This window comes from Tachypleus tridentatus, chromosome 13 (genome assembly GCF_004210375.1).
Source record: "Tachypleus tridentatus isolate NWPU-2018 chromosome 13, ASM421037v1, whole genome shotgun sequence".
In the NCBI taxonomy this organism is placed as follows: Eukaryota; Metazoa; Arthropoda; class Merostomata; order Xiphosura; family Limulidae; genus Tachypleus; species Tachypleus tridentatus.
In genome coordinates this window covers 39,670,061-39,693,649 of record NC_134837.1, presented here as the reverse complement: position 1 = coordinate 39,693,649, position 23,589 = coordinate 39,670,061, and the positions used below count along the sequence as shown (strand labels likewise).

The window sequence follows — 23,589 nt, the reverse complement described above, 5'->3', positions numbered from 1 at the left end:
TTTCTTACATATCTCCTCAGCAGAGTCTTCCAAGTCTTTCCATGTTGCTTCAGTTCTCATTTCTGAGAGACCAGAGATGACAGATTGGCGCCGCCACTAGCAATATTCTATATTGAAGAAAGTACTCTCACAATACTAGCGCATTGTACAACTTATTAATTCTTACTTTGTTTTTTATACGACAATATTTTGTGTCACTAATGAAAACACCATCTAATTACTATTACTTGTTGCTTATGATTCTCGTGCGTAGGTTTCCATTACTGTTGATTGTGTTTGTAGTATCAGCATAATTTATTGTAAAAACAATGATAATGACGTCATCAATAATAACTTCTTAGAGAATTTACATTAGTTTAACAAGTTACTTAGTTGTAAGGGTGAATTCGGTTAGTAACCAGAAATAGTCTGCCTTTTGAATCCGACTTGTGATTTTCTCAAGTACTTGTTTACATTAATTACTGATGTTGAAGTGGTAATCTTAACTATTTGTTATGATTAACTATTTTCTGTTATTATCTACGTACAAAGTTCTCACAGTTAGTAAATGTATAAGTAATATTTGTCTGAAAATTATTACAATTCAGGTATTTCATTTTTTACTGTTCTGAAACCTGTTTTTAAGTCATGACAAAGTATTGTATTTATTAATAGGTTTATCAACTCGTGCATGTTTTCACATTTATAAACAAAAATATTTATTTGTATAATTTAAAATAATGCAAGTTAATGAAATAATACCAATTTTCAAAAGTTCTGTTTGTTTTAAGGTAACATATTTTAATCACTTGCAAAAGCCGTTATTAGACTTACTAGCTAAACAGTATAGTTCATAAAGTAAAGTGTAACACAGTGTATATTTACTTTGTTTTAGTGAAATATTTATTCATAAATGCATGTAACTTATACAGTTAAAAGTGTATTACGGAATTCCGCCTATTTCCTAAATTTATAGAAGATTCTCCAGTATAAGAGTCAACAAATAATGTTTCACGTAAGCAGTAGTGTATTGCTGCCAACTAAAATTTCGTGAACGTTGCCTAAGGCCTGGCATAACCAAATGGTTAAGGCACTCGACCGGTCTGAGGGTTGCGGGTTCGAATCCCCGTCACGCCAAATATGCTTGCCCTTTCAGCCGTGGAGGCGTTATAATGTGACGGTCAATCCCACTATTCGTTGGTTAAAGAGTAGCCCAAAAGTTGGCGGTGGGTTGTGATGACTAGGTGCTTTTTACTCTACTAAATTATGGACGGCTAACGCAGATAGTCCTCGTGTAACTTTGCGCGAAGTTCAAAACAAACCAAACGTTGCCTAAAGATTATAAAAGGTAGTCATCGCAAAATGCGGAAATACAGTTATATTATTGTTCGTTTGGTACAGTTAGCATACTATATACTTCCTAAGCTTTAATTAACGCTTATTAATCATAAAGCTACCAATACTTGACAAGAAAAGTTTTAAGATTTCGAAAATTACAAACCGTTTACCTTTAATGAATTAACTTCGGACGTTAGTATTTCAATGATAACGTTAAATATCTTCGTCGGAAAAAAACACATCTTATAAACGTCGTGAGACCAGTCAAGTATAGAAAGCTAGCTAGCCATTGAGCTAATTGTACCGATATCAACTAGAAATTCATTCGCTCATGATGAACCGTCGATAAATATTCAGTTACAGAGCAGATAGAAGCCTTAATATTATTTATAAGTTTGTATGTAAATTATTATTTTTAATAACTATTTATAATAGCCGTTATTATGAATTGTATAATTGTTTGTATGTTAAAATATATTTGTTAAGAAAGAAAACTGTGTATTTCAAAAATTTAATGCATATCAACATTTAATTAACTTCTAAATTAAAATTAAAATTTATCTCAGTTTCAGATTATTCCAAATTGTAAAACGTAACATAATAATTTGAAAACTTAGTCGGGAAAAATTATAAAACATAACAAAAGATAAACGAAACTGTTTATTTATTAAAAAAATAAATTTTGATAAACTGTAAAGCAATTTATAATTTTAAAATACATTATTTTAGCTTAAAATATAAAATATGTGAATTTGGAAATTAAATTTTGAAAGTTGTGTGTTACAAATGTATATATTGTTACCTAAGATTATTTATCAAAGTTAAGTCGAAATGCCAAAAATGCTGAAAATTAAACTTGCGTGTATATACAAAAAAACACATACATCAGCGTCGGTCAGGATATTACCCTGATATATTCAAGATAACTATGTCAGTGTGCGCGTGTGCTGAATCTATTGTAGAATAGAAGAACAGATAAAAATATTTCAAACATTTTTATTTTCCAAAAATATAAACGTCCGGCCCTGGCCAGGTGGTTAGGTTTCTAATCTGAGGGTCACGGGTTCAAATCTCCGTCACACCAAACATGTTCGCCCTTTCAGCTTTGGGGACGTTATAATGTTACGGTCAATCTCACTATTCGTTGATACAAGAGTAGCTGAAGAGTTGATGGTGGACAGTAGTTACTAGCCGCCTTCGCTCTAGGTTTACACTACTAATGTAGCACTGATAGCCCTCGTGTAGCTTTGCGCAAAAATTCAAAACAAAGAAATCCAAAAACATAAAAAAGCCATAGAGAAAGTACAGTAAATTAAGAACTATTTATTATCAAAGAATGTTATCATTATATAAATATTTCACATTTATATTTAAAATCAGAAACTTCTATCATATTTTATTAGAATCTATTCATTTTTTAAACTGTTCAGTGCTTCAAGTTTGACATAATTGGTTGTTTTCCCAAAGAAAATGCAGATAGACATACTGACACGCTATATTATTATAATCAACTTCTAATATATAGAAACGTCTGTGCAATTTGTAACTATGTTTTCCAATAATGGCTTTTATATAATGTTGTTTAGCAATAAAAGTATAACTTAATATTGTTTTAAGAGTATAAATTGTTTTTTCTAATTATTAAGAGTATGTTGAAAGTACATGTATGATATGTATAAACTACAAAACGTGTTTGTTTGTGATTTATATTTATAATACAAAGAATCACTTCTTCTATAAATGGTTTTCATTAGCTTACCTCATTAAAAATATGCGCACCCAGGTGCATACTCTCACGGTCTACTTAGTATCGGTGCAAAATTAAGGTTTCTAGATTCTTTTCTCTTGTAACTATGGCAGTCACATATCTTTTATATGTGTTTTTCGCATTAAAAAGATGTACACTCGCATGTGTTCACGAGTGCAATATTTCGAGTTTCTAGGTTTTTTGCTCTTGGTGTTGTGGCAGTCACACATTCTTTCTTATGTGATTTTCCTTTGCTTATCCCACATAAAGATTCTCACGCGTTCGTGCGCACGCACATGAATAAGTAATAATATCAGATGCACAACCTCAGTGTCCATTTAGTATGTGTGCAAAATGTCAGGTTTCTAGCTTCTTTCCTCTTAGAGTTGTAGTCGTCACACACAGAGACTCGCGCTTTTATTATTATAGATATACATAATTGTATTTCTCTATAAAATGTAGAGACTAAAACCAAGATTCGTTAGATATATATTTATCTTCATTTATTACGTTTTTAAACCCACATTGATTTTGTTTCTCTCTAATAATACTTTTGATCAATTAACTTTGTTTTTTTTACATTTCAAGTTGTTGTTTTTTTCAGAAAATGTTCCTGAGAGTTTGTATTAGGACTCGTTGAAAAATTGTCCCAAACATTTCTGACGTTACCAATGAGTCTGTGTCAATTACAACTTTGACTGTAAGATAACAAATCTCAGTAACACATATTAAGAATATACTGTACTGAACGACTTGTGGCTGTTCACGAGTATAGAGGTAAAACGGAACGCCCATTACATGTTTGATTCGATGAACATCATCCACGCGGGAGAAAGTGGAAGTAACATATGAGCACTGCCGTCGTCTGACAGTGGAAAAAGCAAAATTAATTAATTTACGACTGGAAACGAAACCTCAAGAGTCTATTTACAATTGAGAAACTCTCTGTGAAACAAGCGAAATTGAACACCATGAAGGTGTAAAGACATATGGGAAAGGCTTTAAAATTGACAAATCGGTTTAGATACATAAATCACTTATGTAGCCTTCAAGTGAAAGTCTTAATTTATTTTTATCATTTATTCAATACACATTTCAACTCTTGTATAACCACATGCAATTTAAAATTACAGAGTTAAGAATCTTTTAATTAATGCTCACGTTTCTCAGACAGATAGATTAAAAAATCGTTCATATTTTGCATCGATAACCATCATTCTAACTAATTCTATTAAATATAATGTAAGCTCTTCTCTATATCATTCACATGAAAAGGATTTTTAAATGTCATATATTAATGTCTTAACAGAGCAATTTTTTATATTAAATGTATAATTATCGGAAACCTCATATCTGATTTCAACTCTCACCAAAGATGTATTGATAAAATGGAAGAAAAATCAATTTCTGTTCTTAATATGAATCTGAGCTGTCAACTTGAATTGGAAAACCCATTTAAACCTTGTTGAAAAAATTAACACTTTACGTTTCTAGTATGATTCTCATACTTAATGTGTTCATTTTCAAGAAATCTCAAAATCACGATAATAGCGTATTAAAAACTATAACACAAATCATACTAAGTCTTCTTCAGATTAGATAAACTATTTCTGTTTTAAAAAGTTACTTTAAAAGTAAATGACGGTCAATACTATTTGTTGGTAAAGAGTAGCGCAAGAGTTGGCTATCTAGTCTTATACTGCAAGATAGCTAAAGATTTCAAAAAATTTCTGTTTTAAAAAGTTACTTTAAAAGTAAAGATTAACTATCAAAAACTAAAGATTTCAAAAAATTAGCTATCTTTAAAACATTTGTGACAAGTATTGCAAAATATACCAAAATTAATTAAACTACCATTCGAAAGCGGGTCCTTTATAGAAACCTATAGCGCATCAATAACAGTAACAGCAGTTACACACACATATTTTTATAATAATACGACGTGAGAAGAAATCTCATTTAGAAAAATATTTTAATTTAGTCCTTGTTACTATGAGCTGTAGTTCCTTTTTCTATGTTTATTTAATACCACCTTACTAGGTTACGTTAGTAAGTAACACCTTCTTTACTTTGTTTTTCACCCATTTTGTTTTACTGTGATTTCTACGACATCATCAAAGTTTCTCATATCTATTCATTTGTTTTTATTTTCAGCACAGGTATTAAATTCGTGTGGTTCTAGTTCTGTCACTATTAGTTTTATTCTTTCTTCGTGCACAAGCCCGGCATGGCCAGGTGGTTGAGGCACTCGGCTCGTAATCCGAAGGTGACGGGTTTGAATCCCTGTCACATCAAACATGCTCGCCATTTAAGCCGTAAGGGCGTTATTATATGACGGTCAATTCCACTTTTCGTTGGTACGAGAATAGCCCAAGAGTTTGCGGTGGGTGATGATGACTAGCTGCCTTCTCTCCAGTCTTTCACTGTTAAATTCGGGACGGTTAGCGCAGATAGCCCTCGTGCAGCTTTGCGCAAAACTCAAACCAATCCTCGTGCACTAACTTCATTGGTTTCTTCCTATGTCTATTTTATTTTAGATTCGGTGTACATTTTCTCTTTTCTTTTTCTTATAATATCTGTTTTGTTTGTTCTATCATTCGGTGAGTGTTTTTTCTGTGTGTTGGCTTTAACACCTTATTTTTATTCCCAGACAATGTAGTAGTTTGGCTTTAATTCAGTAACAAAGTGTCGAAAATATATAAATCTACCCGCTGGTACAGCGGTAAGTCTAAATATTTACAACGCTGAAATCAGGAATTCGATTCCTCTCGGTGGACTCAGCAGATAGCCCGATGTAGCTTTTCTATGAGAAAACACTAACATACACACTATATATAAATATGACTTTTCAAAAATTGAAAAACTTTGTATTACAAAAGAAAAAGTAAATGAATAATAATAATCATAATGAAAAATTAAGCGCATAAAAATAGGTTTCTATTAGTCTTCGAATTATTTTTACATGGTTTTCTTCTACTGTTTCTGCTTCCGTCATTGTTTAGTTGTTCGATTTCTCGCAAGCCTAAAAGAGGGCTATCTGCGCTAGCTGTCCCTAGTTTCGAAGTGAAAGATTAGGGGGAGGCAACTAATCGACACTGCCCACCGCCAACTCTTAAGCTACTCTTGTTAAATCATATAGGTGGATCTGACCATCTCTCTTATAACGCATCTGCAGCCACAAAGTATGGAACGCAATAATTTGTGTTGACGGTAAAAAGATCAATACCACGAGTCAATACCATGGCCAAGTGGTTAAGGCACTCGGTTCGTAATCCGAGGATCATGGATTCGAATCTCTGTCGCATTAAACATGCTCGCCCTTTCAGGCGTGGGGGCGTTATAATGTGATGGTCAATCTTACTATTCGTTGGTAAAAGAGTGGCCTTTCCTCTCGTCTTACACTGCTAAATTAGGTACGGCTAGCGCAGATAAACCTCGTGTAGCTGTACGCGAAATCAAAACCAAACTTAAACAACGAAACCTCAACTCCACAGTTCAACATACTAATTATTAAACTAATTAATTTTTTAAGAGATTATGCACTGAGAAACCTAAATATCTCAATGCCTTTCTTGACCACATCGTGATTTCATAAAATATTTCGGGTACTAATCACTTTCGAACTATGGTACCACCAATATATATAACAAAGACTGATTATTCGAAAGATCATCTTTGGGATATTTTTTTTTCTTTGACGATCCACAACTTATAACTGTTTCAAAGTGCTGCTATGGGAGAAATGAATTTTAGTTGTAATGGATTTATTGTTATATATTTATTTTAAGATCGCTGTTTATTTCAGTAAAATATATATTTTAAAATGCATGTTAATTACACTGCTAAATTTGTATCGCGAAATTCCTGCCTATTCACTAAATGTGTAGAATATATTTGAGTGTAAACATCAACAATAAATATTCTACGAGAGCATTAGCGTATCGTCAGTATTGTTGCGATAACTAAAATTTCTAGAAATTCGCCTAACGCTTTTAAAAAAGGTAACCTCGAAAGCTATAATTGTGATAAACGCTTATTAACCTGAAACTTCAGATATTTGACCAGGAATGTTCATAGATTTAGAAACAAACTGTTTAACTTCAGCAGATTAACATCGGACGTTAGTATTTTTACGAAAACGTTACATACCTTCATCGGTGAAGAACTTGGCTTATAATCGGCATGTGGTCAGCGAAGAGCTAGCTAGCTCCCCATTAAGTAAATTGTACCTATATCAACACGAAATTAAATTCGCTGATCGTAAACCATCGATAAAATAGACCAGAAAGAAGATTCAATATTGTTTGTAATTTTGTGAAAGTTTCATATGTATAAATCATTATTTGTAATGATCACTTGTCATAACTGTTACTATAAATTGTATTGTTGTTTGTGTATTAAAATAAGTATGTATTAAGAAAGTAAATTGTGTGTATCAATCTTGTTGGAAAATACCTTAAATGTGACACATATTGACGTCTAGCTCCCTAGTGGCACAGCTATATGTTTGCGGACTTACACCGTTAAAAACAAGGTTTTGATACCTGTGGTTAGAGCGCAGATAACTCATTGTGTAGTTTTTGTTTAATTCTAAACAAACAAACAATGACTTGTAATTTTAAATTACCATGTAACTCAGTTTAAGGCTATTTCAAATCGTAATACGTATTATAAAGTAACCTATAATATTGTTTGTTTGTTTGTTTTTTAATTTCGCGCAAAACTACACGAGGGCTAGCTGCGCTAGCCGTCCATAATTTAGTAGTGTAAGACTAAAAATAGGGCAGCTAGTCATCAACACCCACCGCCAACTCTCGGACTACTCTTTTACCAACGAATAATGGGATTGACCGTCACATAATAACGCTCCCACGACTGAAAGGGCGAGCATGTTTTGTACGACGAGGATTAGAACCTGCAATCCTCAGCCTACGAGTCGAGTGCCTTAACCACCTGGCCAGAGTTTAAGTATAACAAAGGGGAACTTCAGCGAACACTGCCTTGCACAGTATAGTTTTACTACAACTATTATATATTTGAAAGTAATATAAAGCAGTCCATAAAAAACTAAGGAATAAATCTTTGCTTTTCTTTTGTTCTTTGTCTTTATACGTCAAGCGTGGTTAGGAAAGTGTCAAGTTATTCTCTTCCGTGTCTCTAACACAAGAATAATTGCATATTAATAGAGTTAGCAAATCCATCAGCCTTGTAGTTTATTAACGTCGTTAGCATCTCAACTGTAAAGCTTTGTTAAACTTTCTTTTTAGTTATTGTTTAAATTTCAGTAATAAGCTATTAAACCAAGAAACTATGTTAGCATATGGGCCGATGTAATTGTTTTAAATATAATTGCTAAGTTATCAACAATTATTAAATTGAAAACAGAAAATGATCTCTTCAAACTACGGTGCAAATTTTATAATATCCACGTAAAGTTTATTACTTATTATATAGTTATTAGAAATAGTAAAGTATATTTATTGTGCGGTCAGAGTTCTTTTTACAATACACGTTTGGTTATAACAAAATTTTCTTAACCTTCGACAACAACAAAAACAACACTTTGTTTCGCCATATCTAAGCAAAACCTTGCTGACGTTTAAGGAAATATAATGAACTGGTTAAACATTTTTTGCAAATTAAGAGTAACATTTTGTTTGGAATATTTAGCGTTTTATGACGTATTTTACGTGGAATCACTCAGGTAGAAAAGTAGGAACATTTCCTCAAATTCCGATATCTTTAAAAGTCTCCTAAGGAAAACTGTGTAAGTTTCAAACCAGCGAAGTGTCTCCTCACGAATATTTCAAACACAGGCTACATCGAATTTGTGGAAAACTGTTGTTGTTTGTAATTAAGCACAAAACTACACAATGGGCTGTCTATGCACTGCCCATCACGTGCATCGAAACCATAATTTTAGCGTTGCAAATCTGCAGACATGCCTCTGTGCCACTGAGAGAAATTTGTGGAAAGATATAATGGGACTAGAGAAATATACACAAAAGTAATGTATATGCTTATCTGACTGAATCGGTGCTTCCTGTTTTCACGAAAAGTCTTGAGAAAATTCGAGCGTTCGTCTCTGTCAGAAAATGTAGTCAAGATAGCAGAAAATAAAGTTTGAATAGAAAGAAATGGGTATTTATAACAGAAGAGGTAGTTAAAGTACCTGTTTTAACAGGAGGTATGGGTTGTTTTGGACTTAACTAGATATAACAAGAAAAAAGAAAATGGGTAAATAGGAAGGAATAAACTGATGTGTGAATAAAGACATTTATACTAAGCTAACTATTTGTTTCTGAACATTTATGCAAGCTATGCAAGGAGAAGCAGTGTTAACCATCTCTAATTTTAAACTAATTGATTAAAGGAAAAACATATAATCAACAGCATACACAGCTAATGCTTGGGGTACCTTAATAAGACAGTGAGATCTATCCTTTAATACACCAAGAACCTGAAGTATGAAACACAATTTTACGGCAACCGAAACGAATGTATGTTTGTTTGTTTGTTTAGAATTTCTCGCAAAGCTAAACGAGGGTTATCTGCACTAGCCGATCCTAATTTAGCGGTGTAAGGCAAGAGGGAAGGCAGCTAGTCATCACCACCCACCGCCAATTCTTGGGCTACTCTTTTACCAACGAATAGTGGGATTGGCCGTCACATTATAACTCTCCTACGGCTGAAAGAGCGAGCATGTGAACAGGATTCGAACCTGCGACCCTCAGATTACGAGTCGAGTGCCCTAACCACCTGGCCATGCCGGGCCGTAATCTTTATGTAAATCAGCATTGAGGAATAGTTTAGTGTTTATGTTTTCACTTTAAGTTTTGAAATACCAAGTAAAAAACCTTTTTTTTACATTATCTTTAGTAATTCTTCTTTATCATTTAGTAAAATAAACTGTTTTTTTGTAATATTATCAAACCTTGAAGATAGACAACTAGATAATCTTTCTACAACTGTGTTCCAGAAGAGGCGAAGAAGCGACAAGAAAACGTAAAATAATGAACTCGCCTACACATTCTATTTGGTCTTTATTTGAAAGCTCCTAAGTATTTTTATAGTCTTGCGAGTGTATAGATGTCTCTCTCAGAAAAGAAGCCACAATATCTTTTTATCACGAAGATGCCTTTAAAAACGACACTAACAGACATTAAAAGAGATTCTTAATGCTGGGGCTGAATTTAAATTATCATTACAAAAGCAGTTTGGAAATGAAGTCTCACATAAAATGGTTTCAAAGCTAATATATTTTGAATCAGAGACATTTTAGAGGTATTCCCTTATTATGCCTTGATAATATATGCACGAATTTCTTAGGATACTTGAAACAATCTCGACGTCTCAAAGTGACAGAAAGAATTTTATTGTTAAAAGTACTTTTAAAAACTTGTTTTATAGATTGTGGAAAACGCAGAAAGGTGTATTTCAGACCAGTAAACTAAATAATGTGAAATAAGCAAACCATATTTGTTCGTAATTAAGTACAAAGCTACATGAAAATCTGTCCTCCGCGAACATGGGTATCGAAATCCGAATTCTAGCGATGTAAGCCTACAGACATGCCGCTGTGCCACTGGGGAGGAAGGACATACAAAATAACATTTTAAAACTGGTGGTTAAATCAACACCAAAATCAACACATTCTGTTATTGCATGGCGGTAATAGGAAATAGTATTAAAACTAGTTTATATTATATACAGATAAATAAATATATACACACAGAAGACTAAGTTATATTTAAACGGTTTTGAACAGGGAATTCAACAAATCACGTGACAACCATAATTAATATAAAGTCACGATATAATGGTATCTGTCAGAACTGGACTTTGAAACTGTTTAGTGTAACATAAAGACTGCGATGCTACCGAAAACTGATCCGTTTCGGAAAGGGTATGTAAAAGTCCCATTCGACACAAGGAGGGAAGATAATATAGTACAAATGAAAAGGAAGTTTACGAAATAAGTACTTTTTAGAACAATACTATTTGTTATGGCCCGACATGGCCAGGTGGGTTAAGGCGTTCGGCTTGTAATCTGAGGGTCGCGGGTTTGAATCCCCATCGCACCAAACATGCTCGCCCTTTCAGCTGTGGGAGGGTTACAATGTGACTCTCAATCCCACTATTCGTTGATAAAAGAGTAGCCCAAGAGTTGGCGGTGAGTGGTGATGACTAGCTGTCTTCCGTCTAGTCTTACACTGCTAAATTAGGAACAGCTGGGGCAGCTTTGTGTAGCTTTGCGTGAAATTCGAAACAAACAAATAAACTAGTTGTTATATTTTAACGAGTCTTGTCATTCGTATAATAAATACTACACCGCTCTATACAAGACTAGCTTTATATATATGTTCTTTGTTTCAAGTTCCTGACTCGTTCCAGTTAACCAATCGCAAAGAAAGTTATTGTCGGAATTTCTCAATCTTCCATTCGTTCAAGCAGTACATATGTTGGCTTTAGTTAGCTTAATACAGCAATTTCCCAAAGGACGTGTTACAAAGTTTTACAATAATGATATATAAGTTACGGAGTAAGTTGTTATGATAGTGATTTAATAAATATATTACTGTAACTTACACCGTTTGTATTCTCAGAAGATGAAGAGTTCCAACACTGTAAGGACAGCAGGCTAAACCCATAGAGTTTGGTGTTTTCATGCTACAAGAACCACATAGACAATGCAGGTGACGTAAAGAAATTTGAATGAAATATGGTTCATTCCATAACCATTGTGAAAAACAAGAAGAAATTGTCCGTGGAATAATATGCGAAAAAATGTTTACCTTACAAACTTTCCTAAACATAGCCAGGTGATTAAGGCGCTCGACTTGTAATCTGAGGGTCGCGGGTTCAAACCTCCGTCACACCGAACATGCTCAACCTTTCAGCCGTGGGGACGAAATAATGTGACGTTCAATCCCACTATTCGTTAGTAAAAGAGAAGCTCAAGTGTTGTCGATAGGTGGTGATGAGTAGCCGCCTTCCGTCTGGTCTGCAAAATTAGAGACGACCACCGCAGATAGCCCTCGGTAGCTTTCCACGAAATTCGAAAGAAAATAAACCAAACTTTCTCAAACAAATTAATTTCAATCTACTCCCCATCAGTGGCTATTAGTCTTAACTATAGAAAACTGAGGCGTTTAATTAGTTTTTGATGCCTAACCAAATACACAATTAATTTCTACGTCCTTGTAAACTAGGGATTAAATAGACACTACAGGAGATGTTTGTGTAGTTTCATAGATTAAACCACATTTTATTTAAAGTCTTTAGTTTTTTATTTTCACTTGTATAATAATAACCATATAAGACATGTTTTTAGGATAATTTATATTTTACCGTTATCTCATTATCACAAACATTATTTCTTCATTTTACGCGAATATTATTGACCAACAGTAACATTTCTAAGTTTGGACTGAAAGTAGAAAGTAGAGCTTTCAGACATACTAAGTATCGACTACTACACACAAAAGGGACAGTTCTATATCTCACTTAACGTGACCTGTTTAACAGAAGCTGTTACATTTACTAAGCTTCTCCCCTTTTCTCACAAATATTTAATATTTGTTTGTGAATTTCGCGCAAAGCTACACGAGGGATAGCCGTCCCTAATTTAGCAGTGTAGGACTAGAGGGAAGGCAGCTAGTCATCAACACCCACCATCAACTCTTGGACTACTCTTTTACCAACGAATAGTGGGATTGGCCATCACATTATAACGCTCCCAGGCTGAAAGGGCCAGCGTGATTGATGTGATGGGAATTCGAACCCGCGACCCTCGGATTACGAGTCGAACGCCTTAACACGCTTGGCCATGCTGGACCCGTCTCTGAATGATATTCCTTTTACGTGTGCTTTTTATTGTGCTTAAAGCACAATGTCTAACGTAGCTTGTGTGATACACTGATGGACGGAGTCTCACCTAATGCAAAATGCACACTACCTTATAGCAGACTCACATATGTGCATTTCATATTTAATTCACTTCCTTGGCTTGAGTTTAGAGCATTTTCTTAAAACAAAAACACGTACACAGTAAAAATTATTACATGTACTATACCCTTTGGACACACTGTGTTTAGTATGATTAACTAATGTTTGTCACACTGACTTTCCTTAGCACTTGTGCATTGAATCGGAGAAAGCATATTTGAAGGTTTGTTTCGGAATCTCCGATAAAGCTACATAAGAGCTGTCTGCGTTCGGTCTTTGCTAATTTTGATCTAATGGAATAGAGAGGAAGTAGATTTTTTTCAGAACACACCTGCTGCACATTTTGCGCTGCTCTTTTATAATTAAATAATCATTCCTATCGTGTAACCTCAACCGCAAGGTACACAGTGTGTTTTTTTTTTCAATGAGTACGAACTATTAATATTTCTATTAACAGCTTGGGCACATTTACCACTAGGTCACGCCCGGCTCTACTTAATAAGGACACGATCTATGAAGCCATAAATTGTTCAATCAATATAATAATATAAATTAAATATTCTCTTTATTTTAAAGTTAAGTAAAATGTAGAAGGGCAAGTTGTACTTCACAGAATATAAACCAATTTGATATTTATCTTTCTTCGGCCTTTTGAGTTCTATTGGTCGAACTGCTTGGATTGAAATTTAAAGAAATTCTGGTTCGGATTTCGTTGTTGCAAAATAATTCTCTCTGAATACTTCAGACCACGAGTTCACTGTAAAGTTGACAGTCAATTTCCACTATGAGGTCAGAAAAAGAACCCAAAGGTCAGGTTAGCGACTGGCACAATTGGTAAGTTCCTTTCTCTCTTGCCCTCCCCCCTAGTGACACAGTATGTCTGCGGACTTAAAACGCTAGAATCTGAGTTTTAATACCCGTGGGGACAAGTATCACTATCTATCAAACCACAAGTATCGTTGTTTTCAATCTTATATAGTTTAAAACAGTAAAAAAAATACAACACAAGTTTATTCCGTATAACTATATCAACGTCAGTAATATTTTAGGTCTAAGAAAAACACAAATTTCAGTGAATTTTGAATAAAAAGACATATGGTAATATCTGCTAGACACCAAACAAAACGTACATTAAATAATTAAACTTATGAATAAGCACATATTGTATACTTACAATAGGGGCTTGTGGAATCTTTCGTGTTTAATGCACAAGAAAGCGGAACCAAATATTTGATTTGTAAAAATAAATAGAGTTTGTTTGCTTTTTTGAATTTCGCACAAAGCTACTCAAGAGCTATCTGCGCTATCCGTCCCTAATTTAGCAGTGTAAGACTAGAGGGAAGGCAGCTAGTCATCATTACCCACCGCCAACTCTTGGACTACTCTTTTACCAACGAATAGTGGGATTGACCGTAACATAATAACACCCTCACGGTTGAAAGGGCGAGCTGGTTTGGTGCGACCGGGATTCGAACCCGCGACCCTCAGATTACGAGTCGAACGCCTTAACCCACCTGGCCATGCCGGGCCAAAAATAAATAAAATGATTTTAAATTCATTTTACTTTTCGTTATTAAAGCACATTGACCCTAAAAAATTAAAACCTTCTGTTTCGGTGATGTGTGAAGTTTAAGGAGGTGATGTTAAAATATAGATATTTTTAAAACCAATGTTCTAGATCTATCCCTAATTATATTTTGTTGCTCTATTATATTGTGATATAAGAAGCAAAAGCCTAAAGATGAAATATTTCTGTCTTGGCTTGTATGTAAAGTACTGCAAAGATACTTTAAATAAAATATGAAAACTGTATTGACTACTTTGGTCCAATAGCTACTAATATAAAAATATATTGACTGTTTTCGATCTCATAGGTACGAATAAAAAATATATTTACTTTCGCTCTCATAGATGCGAACATAAAACAAATATTGACTGCTTTGATTCTCATAGCTATGTGTGACATTGTGGAAAGAATGCGGAGGATAAAACCGGTAAATACAACAGCTTCTGTTAAACGGAACATATTAAGTAAATTGCAAAAAAATACTTTTTGCACGTAGTAGAATAAACGTCGTAAATAGAACAAAGTCTAATTTTTTTAAAAATCCAGAAATGTACGTTTTTGTTTATCATTTGATGTTATTTCATAAAGATGTTTTTGTTCAAAACGTAAACATGCACATTTGTGATCACGACACACGGCAGACGTAAAATTTATTTTTGTAATAACGACACATGACACATCAAAGATTTACATTTGTGATAACGACACATAGCAGATGTAAAATTTACATTTGTGATTAAAACACACGATAGATTTAGAATTTATATTTGTGATAAAGACACATTGCAGATCTAAGATACACAGTTGTAATAAAAACATACGATATATGTTAGTTTTAAATTTGTGAGAACGACACATGACATATTTAAAACGTTATTGAAGTACGGCTGTGGTCTGTTTATAAAACTAAACCAATAATATGTAGCTGGAGTTTTTGGTGTGTTTTTTATGTTATTGAAATGATATTCCTCTTATTTTATTGCATTACAATAGAAGCTATTGTAACAGAACAAAATACTGTTATTTTGTTAGGTTGCATTAAAAGTTTTTATTAGTCTATTAATTAATTGATTCTCATTAATTTTAATCGATTCCAGTTTTTCGTTTGTATAATCAGCTATGTAAATTAATTTAACCCGTTTGAAACAAAATTTAGTAATTGTGTTTATCGTGATATAAAAGCAATACCCATATAAAGGGATATAGTTAGCTCAGCTACAGAAAAGTACAAGTATTTGTTCACTTTGAAAATAACTACGTACAAGACACATCTTAACATCTAAGTCCAGTCTGTCACGATGTGTCAAAGAACAGTCCAAAGCGCGTGTGTTTATACGTCCGCTACAATACAATGACACTTTAGATGGTGAACAGAAAAGAAAATTGCTTGGTAACCTGAAGATCTAAATTAATCTCTGGAGTGTTAAGAAAGATAAAAAAAAAAAATAGAGACCTGACACTCGGGAAAAAAACAACAATCGTAGACTGTAATTGAATCTAGCAAACAATACAAAGAAAAATAGTGTACTTTTAGAATGTGTTATTGGTCAGTAAAACCGACATCGATACTTAAAACAAACTTTTAACTTTTACTGGCTTCATTTTATATTGTCTCAAATGATAAAAGCTTCTTTCTGTTAATAGACCTACTGTCAGAAGGGTTTTACGTATTGACGTAATACTTATTGACATAAGTTTCTTTGTTGTTTTTTGTAGACCCACACATAGAGATTTATAAGGTTTACTTTTTGAAAGCCCCACACACGACAACTGACAGAATGAGAACAACAATCTTATATTTATAAAACGTAGCCACCTATGAAACATTTCCAACGCGCAGTGTGTCAGCATACTGGAAAATATATAAAGCCTTTTTCGTTTCTTTTTTTTAAACAGTCTGCTTATTTAATGGCGCTCAGTTGCAACTTATAGTACAAATGTAAAAGCTATACTTTAGTTTTTTGTTTACCACTACCACAGTTTTTGTGCAACGTTTACTATAAAAAAAGAGAAAAAGTCCTCATTCCTTTAGTGGTTCATCAGTAGTTTTGTAAACTCGTAGCATTAAAAATTTGGTTTCGAAACGCGTGGTTAGCAAGGCACGGATAGCCCATTGTGTAGCTTTGTAGTTAATCAGAGTAAACAAATGAATATTCTAAATATCAATATAACATAAATTTAAAAACGTTCAGGTATACAATATTATATTACTGGAATTATAAATGAAATTTTATCTTTTGGCTTAGATAGTGGAAGATACTTACTCAATAATTAAATTATTGTTTTCGAATTTTAGCTTCCCAGAATAGAGACCATTTTTATGTTACCATGAATAATATTACTAGTGTTAAATACTTATCTGATTCTTGAAAATCTTCATGGAATTAGAAAAAGAAAGTCGTGTTAAGAATATAATAGGCCTAATACCAATGTCTTATGACAAGTATAATTAATATCTTGTGTCTTTTAAGTTACCACCTTATCGTGGTCGACTAATGGCCTAGTAATTACTTCTGTCAGTTTGTTAAATGTGCACTTAGATGTAAAGTCATTATAATGAGAAACTGATTATATGTATACAAGTTAGACTTCTTAATTAACCTCAGAAAATGCTTTTGAGACAGTATCAAATGTTTGTAACTCACTAATGAAGAATAAACTGAACAACATGACTTATTCTACATTTTATATTTCTTCTGCACACGCTTAACTGTTCCATAAAACATCAAGAAGAATATAAAAAATACTCTAAATTTGTTTACTAGCACTGAAGAAATATATAAATTATGCTTTTAGTTTTTAATTATTTCATATCTATAGAGCCATTTAATAAGAAAGATCTTCCATAACTTTAGGTATACACTTCTTACAGAAAATATATATTTTTTAATAAAAGCCACTTACGAAGACGGTTTAACTACAGTAATGTGAAGCGGGTGGCTCAACTGTTAATTATTCTTGCGTGGAACTATAAAATCCAATAATATATTACAAAACAGTATTTCGTAAACTGTATTTCTTCTTGAAACATATCTAAAACAAATAATTTGTAATTAACTGCAGGCATGTTAGCTCGTTAACTGCAAAACATTCATATACAAACAGAATAATCCTTAACCAACTTATCAGATTGAAAAAAAAACGCTTAACATAAATAAGAACTGATAATGAGATATTGTTTCCGAATCTTGGAAGATTTGCTTTGTGTTTTTGATCTGGTCCAAGTGTATCCGGCCCGGCATGGCCAGGTGAGTTAAGGCGTTCGACTTGTAATCTGAGGGTCGCGGGTTCGAATCCCCGTCGCACATGAGGAAAGATAACTTCATGTTTTATACACTAATACGAAGATTTGTGTGTTTGTTTATTAATTCCGCGCAAAGCTACAAGAGGGTTATCTGCGCTAGCTGTCCCTAACTAAGCAGTGTAAGACTAGGGGCAAGGCAGCTAATCATCATCACCCAACGCCAACTCTTGGGCTATTGCTTTACCAACGAATAGTGGGATTTACCGTCACGTTATAATACCCCCACGGCTTAAAGGGCGAGCATGTTTGGTGCAACGGGAATTCGAACACGCGACCCGGGCCAATACGTAGAAGATAATAACCTCATGTTTTATGCACTAATACTTAGAACTTATTATATCTTAGATCTCGAAAATTATGTTTTTCACCTTGCAGTTCAGGACTTTCGTACCCAATACCATCTAGATAACATAAAATATAAAATAAATAATATATTGATATTATAATTAATTTCATTTATTACTATTGGAAATCCCTGTGTATTTTACTTAGAAAATGTGTAATTTCACGTAAGTGATGGGCCAGTTTTCTATATCAAGTGTAATAGACAAAAACATTAAATTAGTCAGAGTATGAATTACGTCCCCCCCTGGTAGAGCGATAAGTATACGGATTTACAACTCTAAAATCAGGGATTCGATCTTGGCTTTGCTCTAAGAAAACACACACACATGAATTACGTGGATATCACTGGGAGTAGGTGGTATTAAAACAAACCAATAGCTCGTTAAGTAGCTGATAAATATAAAAGCGTTTAGGTTCTGATCATTTTTGTGAAACATATCTGGTTGTGTTTTTGTTTTATAAACATGACAAACGTTTTTGTTTTGTTTTTCTACACGTTTTGGGACATTTATATGACACTTACTGGACAAGTCCCACTTGGAAATCGAAGAACTATTACTTGCTAGTTTTTATCGGACCTACAATGCCGGAAACCGGTTTTCGATACCCGTCGTGGGCACAGCACAGATGGTCCATTGTACAATTTTGCGCTTAACAAGAAAAACAAACAAAATTAAGTGTGTCGTCACTAGCACTGAATGAAGCTATTGTCAAGCGCTCGGAATAAAAACAAAAATCCGCTCTCAAAACAACAACTACAAAACATACATTGAAGAATTCAACCGTAATTGAGGGAAATCATAAAGTTAGGCTTAAAGAGACAGAATCTAGCCTTATTCCTCTCATCATTATCTATCATCCTAAACTGAAGAACCAACTGGTATTTTTCGAAGTTATTGTGTTCTTCTACAGATTAAAAAGTTTTTTTTTTTTCCCCCAAAGTTTGCATTGTTCCCTTCCGAGAAACAAAGATACTTAAATACTTCAGTTCTTGTACATACCAAAGTTAACAGCGCCATTTCTTTAAGGGTTAGTTACCATTCTTTCAATAGCTAAAGATGCCAAACTTATCAGTTACCTTTTTTGATAAATGTAAAATTGACAAATATGCCAACTGCTTAGCCACTGACACTATCCAAACCATTCTTAGAAAAACACTGAAATAATCACATATCTTTCTTTAGTACGTAACAAAATTTTCCTGTTTACAAACACTTCAACCAGCCTGATTAATGACTTGTTCCTGATTAAAAAAAAAAACACAACGTGGCTAATCCTGAAGACATAAATGTTCACACTGTCATCACAGATTGTTATCTTTGCACTCCACATATCATTAACATCTTTCGATTTACTCTACTAACCGTTCAACATTCCTTAACAGACTTACAAATTTATATATGCTTTTGATTGCAGCCTAATATTTCAATAATTATATTCCTTATATTAAATGTGCGGATTGCTGTAAACCTTTTACTTCGTGTGTATCTTTTTGTGCTGCTTTAACTGACCTGTAAGTTTTAATTCCCTTTCTGTGCATTATTGTTTTTATTACTTGTACACGTTTTTGTGTTTTTGTTTGTCTCCTTTTCTGAAACAGATTTCCCTTTCTAATTTATGTATTCGCTTCCCTTCAGAGCTTATAATATTCATTTTATAATTCGGGTATCTTTACATTCTCTTATTTTCAGTGTGCTACTTGGACTGGCAATCATATAACAATTTTCTAGTGTTCAATATATAAGTAAAAGATGATGTGTGTTTTTTTTCCATTTTGAATATATTTTTCTAGAAAAAACAAAGGATCAAAGCCAAGAATAAAAACAGTTGTTCATGGGTAGAAAAAAAAGAAGGCTTTAACTAGATATTTCAGTAGTTTAAATTATATTTTACTTTTGTTAGAGGAACGGTCTGGTTCAGTCGTAGGAGACAAAATAACGACAGAAATAATTTGTTTATCACATTTCTACATAAAAATAAAACGTGTTAATCAACAGAAACATTCCTATTTATACTTCATGTTACTAAAAATAAAAATTGTAGGATTTACGAATTTTCGTTTTTTTTTTCTTGTTTGGGCCACATTCAAAGAAGAAGAGCCATAGTATCCTGTATACTTTAAATTTCCAGTCCAGGCTTCTAGTGGACATTAAAACGTTTCTATGTTTAACAACTAAACTGTTTTTAATGGCTATTTAGTTATAGGGTTAACAATACATCATTTAATACTATAGGATTCTAACAAATGAGAGGTTTTGGTGAATGCAAAAAAATTTTCCCGAGTATCTCAGTATGCTAAAGTACTGTATAAGCTCAAATCTATATTAGCGAGTTTTATTTTGGTTTATATTTTCTTTTTCTGGGGAGGTCTCAATGTATAATAGGAAAGGTTATGTGAGACTTCACGTACTTTCAGAGACCGTTGAAGTTGACTGAAGTCAGTTTATACGCGATGTGTGAAAACTGATCGTAACACAGTATTGTGGTTTCATATGAAAGAAATAGATGATCACCAACCATGGCATTGAAATAATTCATAAAAACCTCTCAGAGGGCCGTTCTAAGATACAGACTAGTAATATAAGAACAACTAACGCTTTTATTGTGAATGAACGTTCAACTTAGTCCTTAATATATTCGTCGATTTTTCTTACATTCTGCGAGGTCGTTGACCACATGAACTAAGCGAGTGTGGCCGTGACGAGATAGCAATTGTCCGAGGCTTGGAAGACTAGAGTATACTGTTTTATTATACATTAGGTAAATGGAGAAACGACTGTGTTTCGCATACTGATAAATATTCAAACATAGACGTCAGTATCTTATGACTGCAGATAAAGGATGGTGTAATGATAAATTAAATATCAATATCCTTTTTGAGCCACGAATCTTCTGGATTTGACTAGAATTCTCACCAAACCCTCTGAGTCTTTTATAGATTCTTGTCAAACTCTTTCACAATCAGCTGTATGGTTTCCATGTAGACCTTTTTAAATATCCTGACAACATCATCTGGGGTTTTATTGCTATTTACTAAACTTATTTCATAAGAAAAAATGGCGAACTTACAACGCTGGAAATCGGATTTCGATACCTATGGGGGAGGCAAAGCACAGATATTCTATTGTGAAGCTTTGTGCTTAATTGTAAACATAACAAAATGAATCCCTAATTGATTTTATTAAAATATATTCATAACAATAATGGTATTTAGTGAATCTTACTAAAGCTGGATTTTTAGTGGGTTTTACAAAAAATTATTTTCTTCCAGATGTCAGTGTTGTATGATTGTAAATAAAAGATGATGTAAGAATAATCTATATGCCAGTGTCGTATGATTGCAGATAAAAGACGGCGTAAGGATAATCTAGCTGCCAGTGTTGTATGATTGCAGATAAAAAATGGTGTAAGGATAATCTAGATGTAAGTGTCGTATGATTGTAAATAAAAGATGGTGTAAGGATAATCTAGATGTCAATGTCGCATGACTGACAATTTTACTACAGTTATTCCTTAAACATTTGGGTTTTTAGCAAATTTTATTGAAATTCTCTTTTAGTCAGCTAGATCTTTGGTCGATTGTATTACAATTTTCTCTCAGCGAACTAAGTAAAGGAACTTTCCTTAAATGTTATTCAAAATCACACAATCATTCAACAGATTCTACTTATTTATAAAAAGGTATTATCCGTTCAATGGAGTAAGTCTGACAGAAGAAAAGATAGAAAAGTTGGTTAAAATTCTTGATCAGGTTTAATTCAAAATTATATCTAGATCAACATACTTTCTTGTTAACTTGGGCTTTTGCTGGATTTGTTTTGTTTCCGCAACGATTTTTGTATTTCTTTTTTAAATGGGGTATTTCTTCAAAATAAATCAAATAAAATATTTTTATGAAGTTATTCTACGTAAAATATATTCTCCTGCGATTTTAAAATTATACTGTGCTATTTTAAACGTCTTAATTAAAATAGAAAATTTGAATATTCATTTCAAGCTAAACAGTAATGTCTTCAAAGATATTTCTTTTAATAAATTGTTCAAAGTTTGCAAATAACCGACTATCTCGTTTTTACTACTTTATTTTACATATAATATTCAAAAATAGTTTTTGCCAAAACAAAACTTATAATGTAAACAAGCAGATGTTACACGTATGATAAGAACTACATGCCAAAGACTCTAACGTCATACGCAGCATAAACTTACCAGGATATACTGTCCTTAGTGCAGCGATTACTAAAAGCAATACTTCATAAACATGGTACTTTCTTCCAATTGTAGTTGGTGTAGATAGCTTTAGGTCTGGCGATGTTATCCACATTTCGAATGACTCAAACTGTTGAAATTCTAATCTGGTGCTCTTAATATCTTTTCCCCTCTAAAACATAAAAGAAAATCACACGTATCACCAATACTTCTTCCAGACTTTGTTTCAAAACTTATGACTGACATTAAACACATATGTTAAACGTAATCATATACATACATACAAATGTATATTGGATATTGCAACGTTTGTATGAAAATTGTTTAACTTTGACTTATTTTGTCCAAAAAAAAAACATTTTACTGCTTTTACTATAAATTATACTTATAACATATTAAAAACATTGAAAACTCAATCCTTTTCCCAATGTCTACCCTTTGAAAATATTCTTTAATCAAGACATTCCAAAGCATTCGGGATAATCAAGGAAGATAGCATCAGCAAAGAAAACCAATAATCCTAGTGCTTTCGAAAAATGGACTTTCCTTCATTAGGGATAAATCATGAAGGAAAGCCCACTTTCAGAAAGCGACGAGCTATTAGGTTTCGTTTCTGATAATAACATATTTTAATGATGTCGTGTATCAGATTAGAAACAGAGAATACTTGTACAGGCTTTGTTATCTTCAAGCCCTCTAGTGGCACAGCGGCATGTGTGTGTGAACTCACACCACTAGAACCCGGTTTTTGATACCCGTGGTGGACAGAGCACAGATAGCCTTTTTTGTAGCTTTGCGATTAATTCCAAACAAATTAAAATTAAATTAATTACTAATTTTCAAACTAAAACTTAGAACAAAAAGCGCGAGTGATGTAAGGCTAAAATAAATTAACGACTGAATAGCGCAATTCGTGTCTCAACCATAAGAACAATAAGCCTACTAAGATGGAATCGTTACTTAAATTACACAACTAATTATTTCTCGAAATTAATTTACAAGCAGAAAGTTTACTTGGCTGTTTCTGATTTAAAAGTAATTCTGACATTTTGTATTCATTTAAAGGTAAACTTTTTCATTTGTGTTAGAATTTCGTGCCAAGCTACAAAAGGACCATCTGCGCATCGATATCTGTAATTTTAACTGGCAGGC

The 23,589-nt window shown here is 33.2% G+C and overlaps 1 protein-coding gene across 2 annotated transcripts in view; it reads right to left on the bottom strand.

The window, feature by feature from the left end:
- LOC143239017 (contactin-5-like) overlaps positions 1 to 22,605 on the bottom strand; it is a 49,620-nt gene extending 27,015 nt beyond the window's left edge. For both annotated transcript variants that reach the window (XM_076479745.1, XM_076479747.1), the window contains exon 1: positions 22,438 to 22,605. In XM_076479745.1, the coding sequence (XP_076335860.1) occupies positions 22,438 to 22,552 (115 nt within the window). In that variant the 5' untranslated portion in view covers positions 22,553 to 22,605. The remainder of the gene's footprint in view (positions 1 to 22,437) is intronic.
- Positions 22,606 to 23,589: the final 984 nt, after the last annotated feature.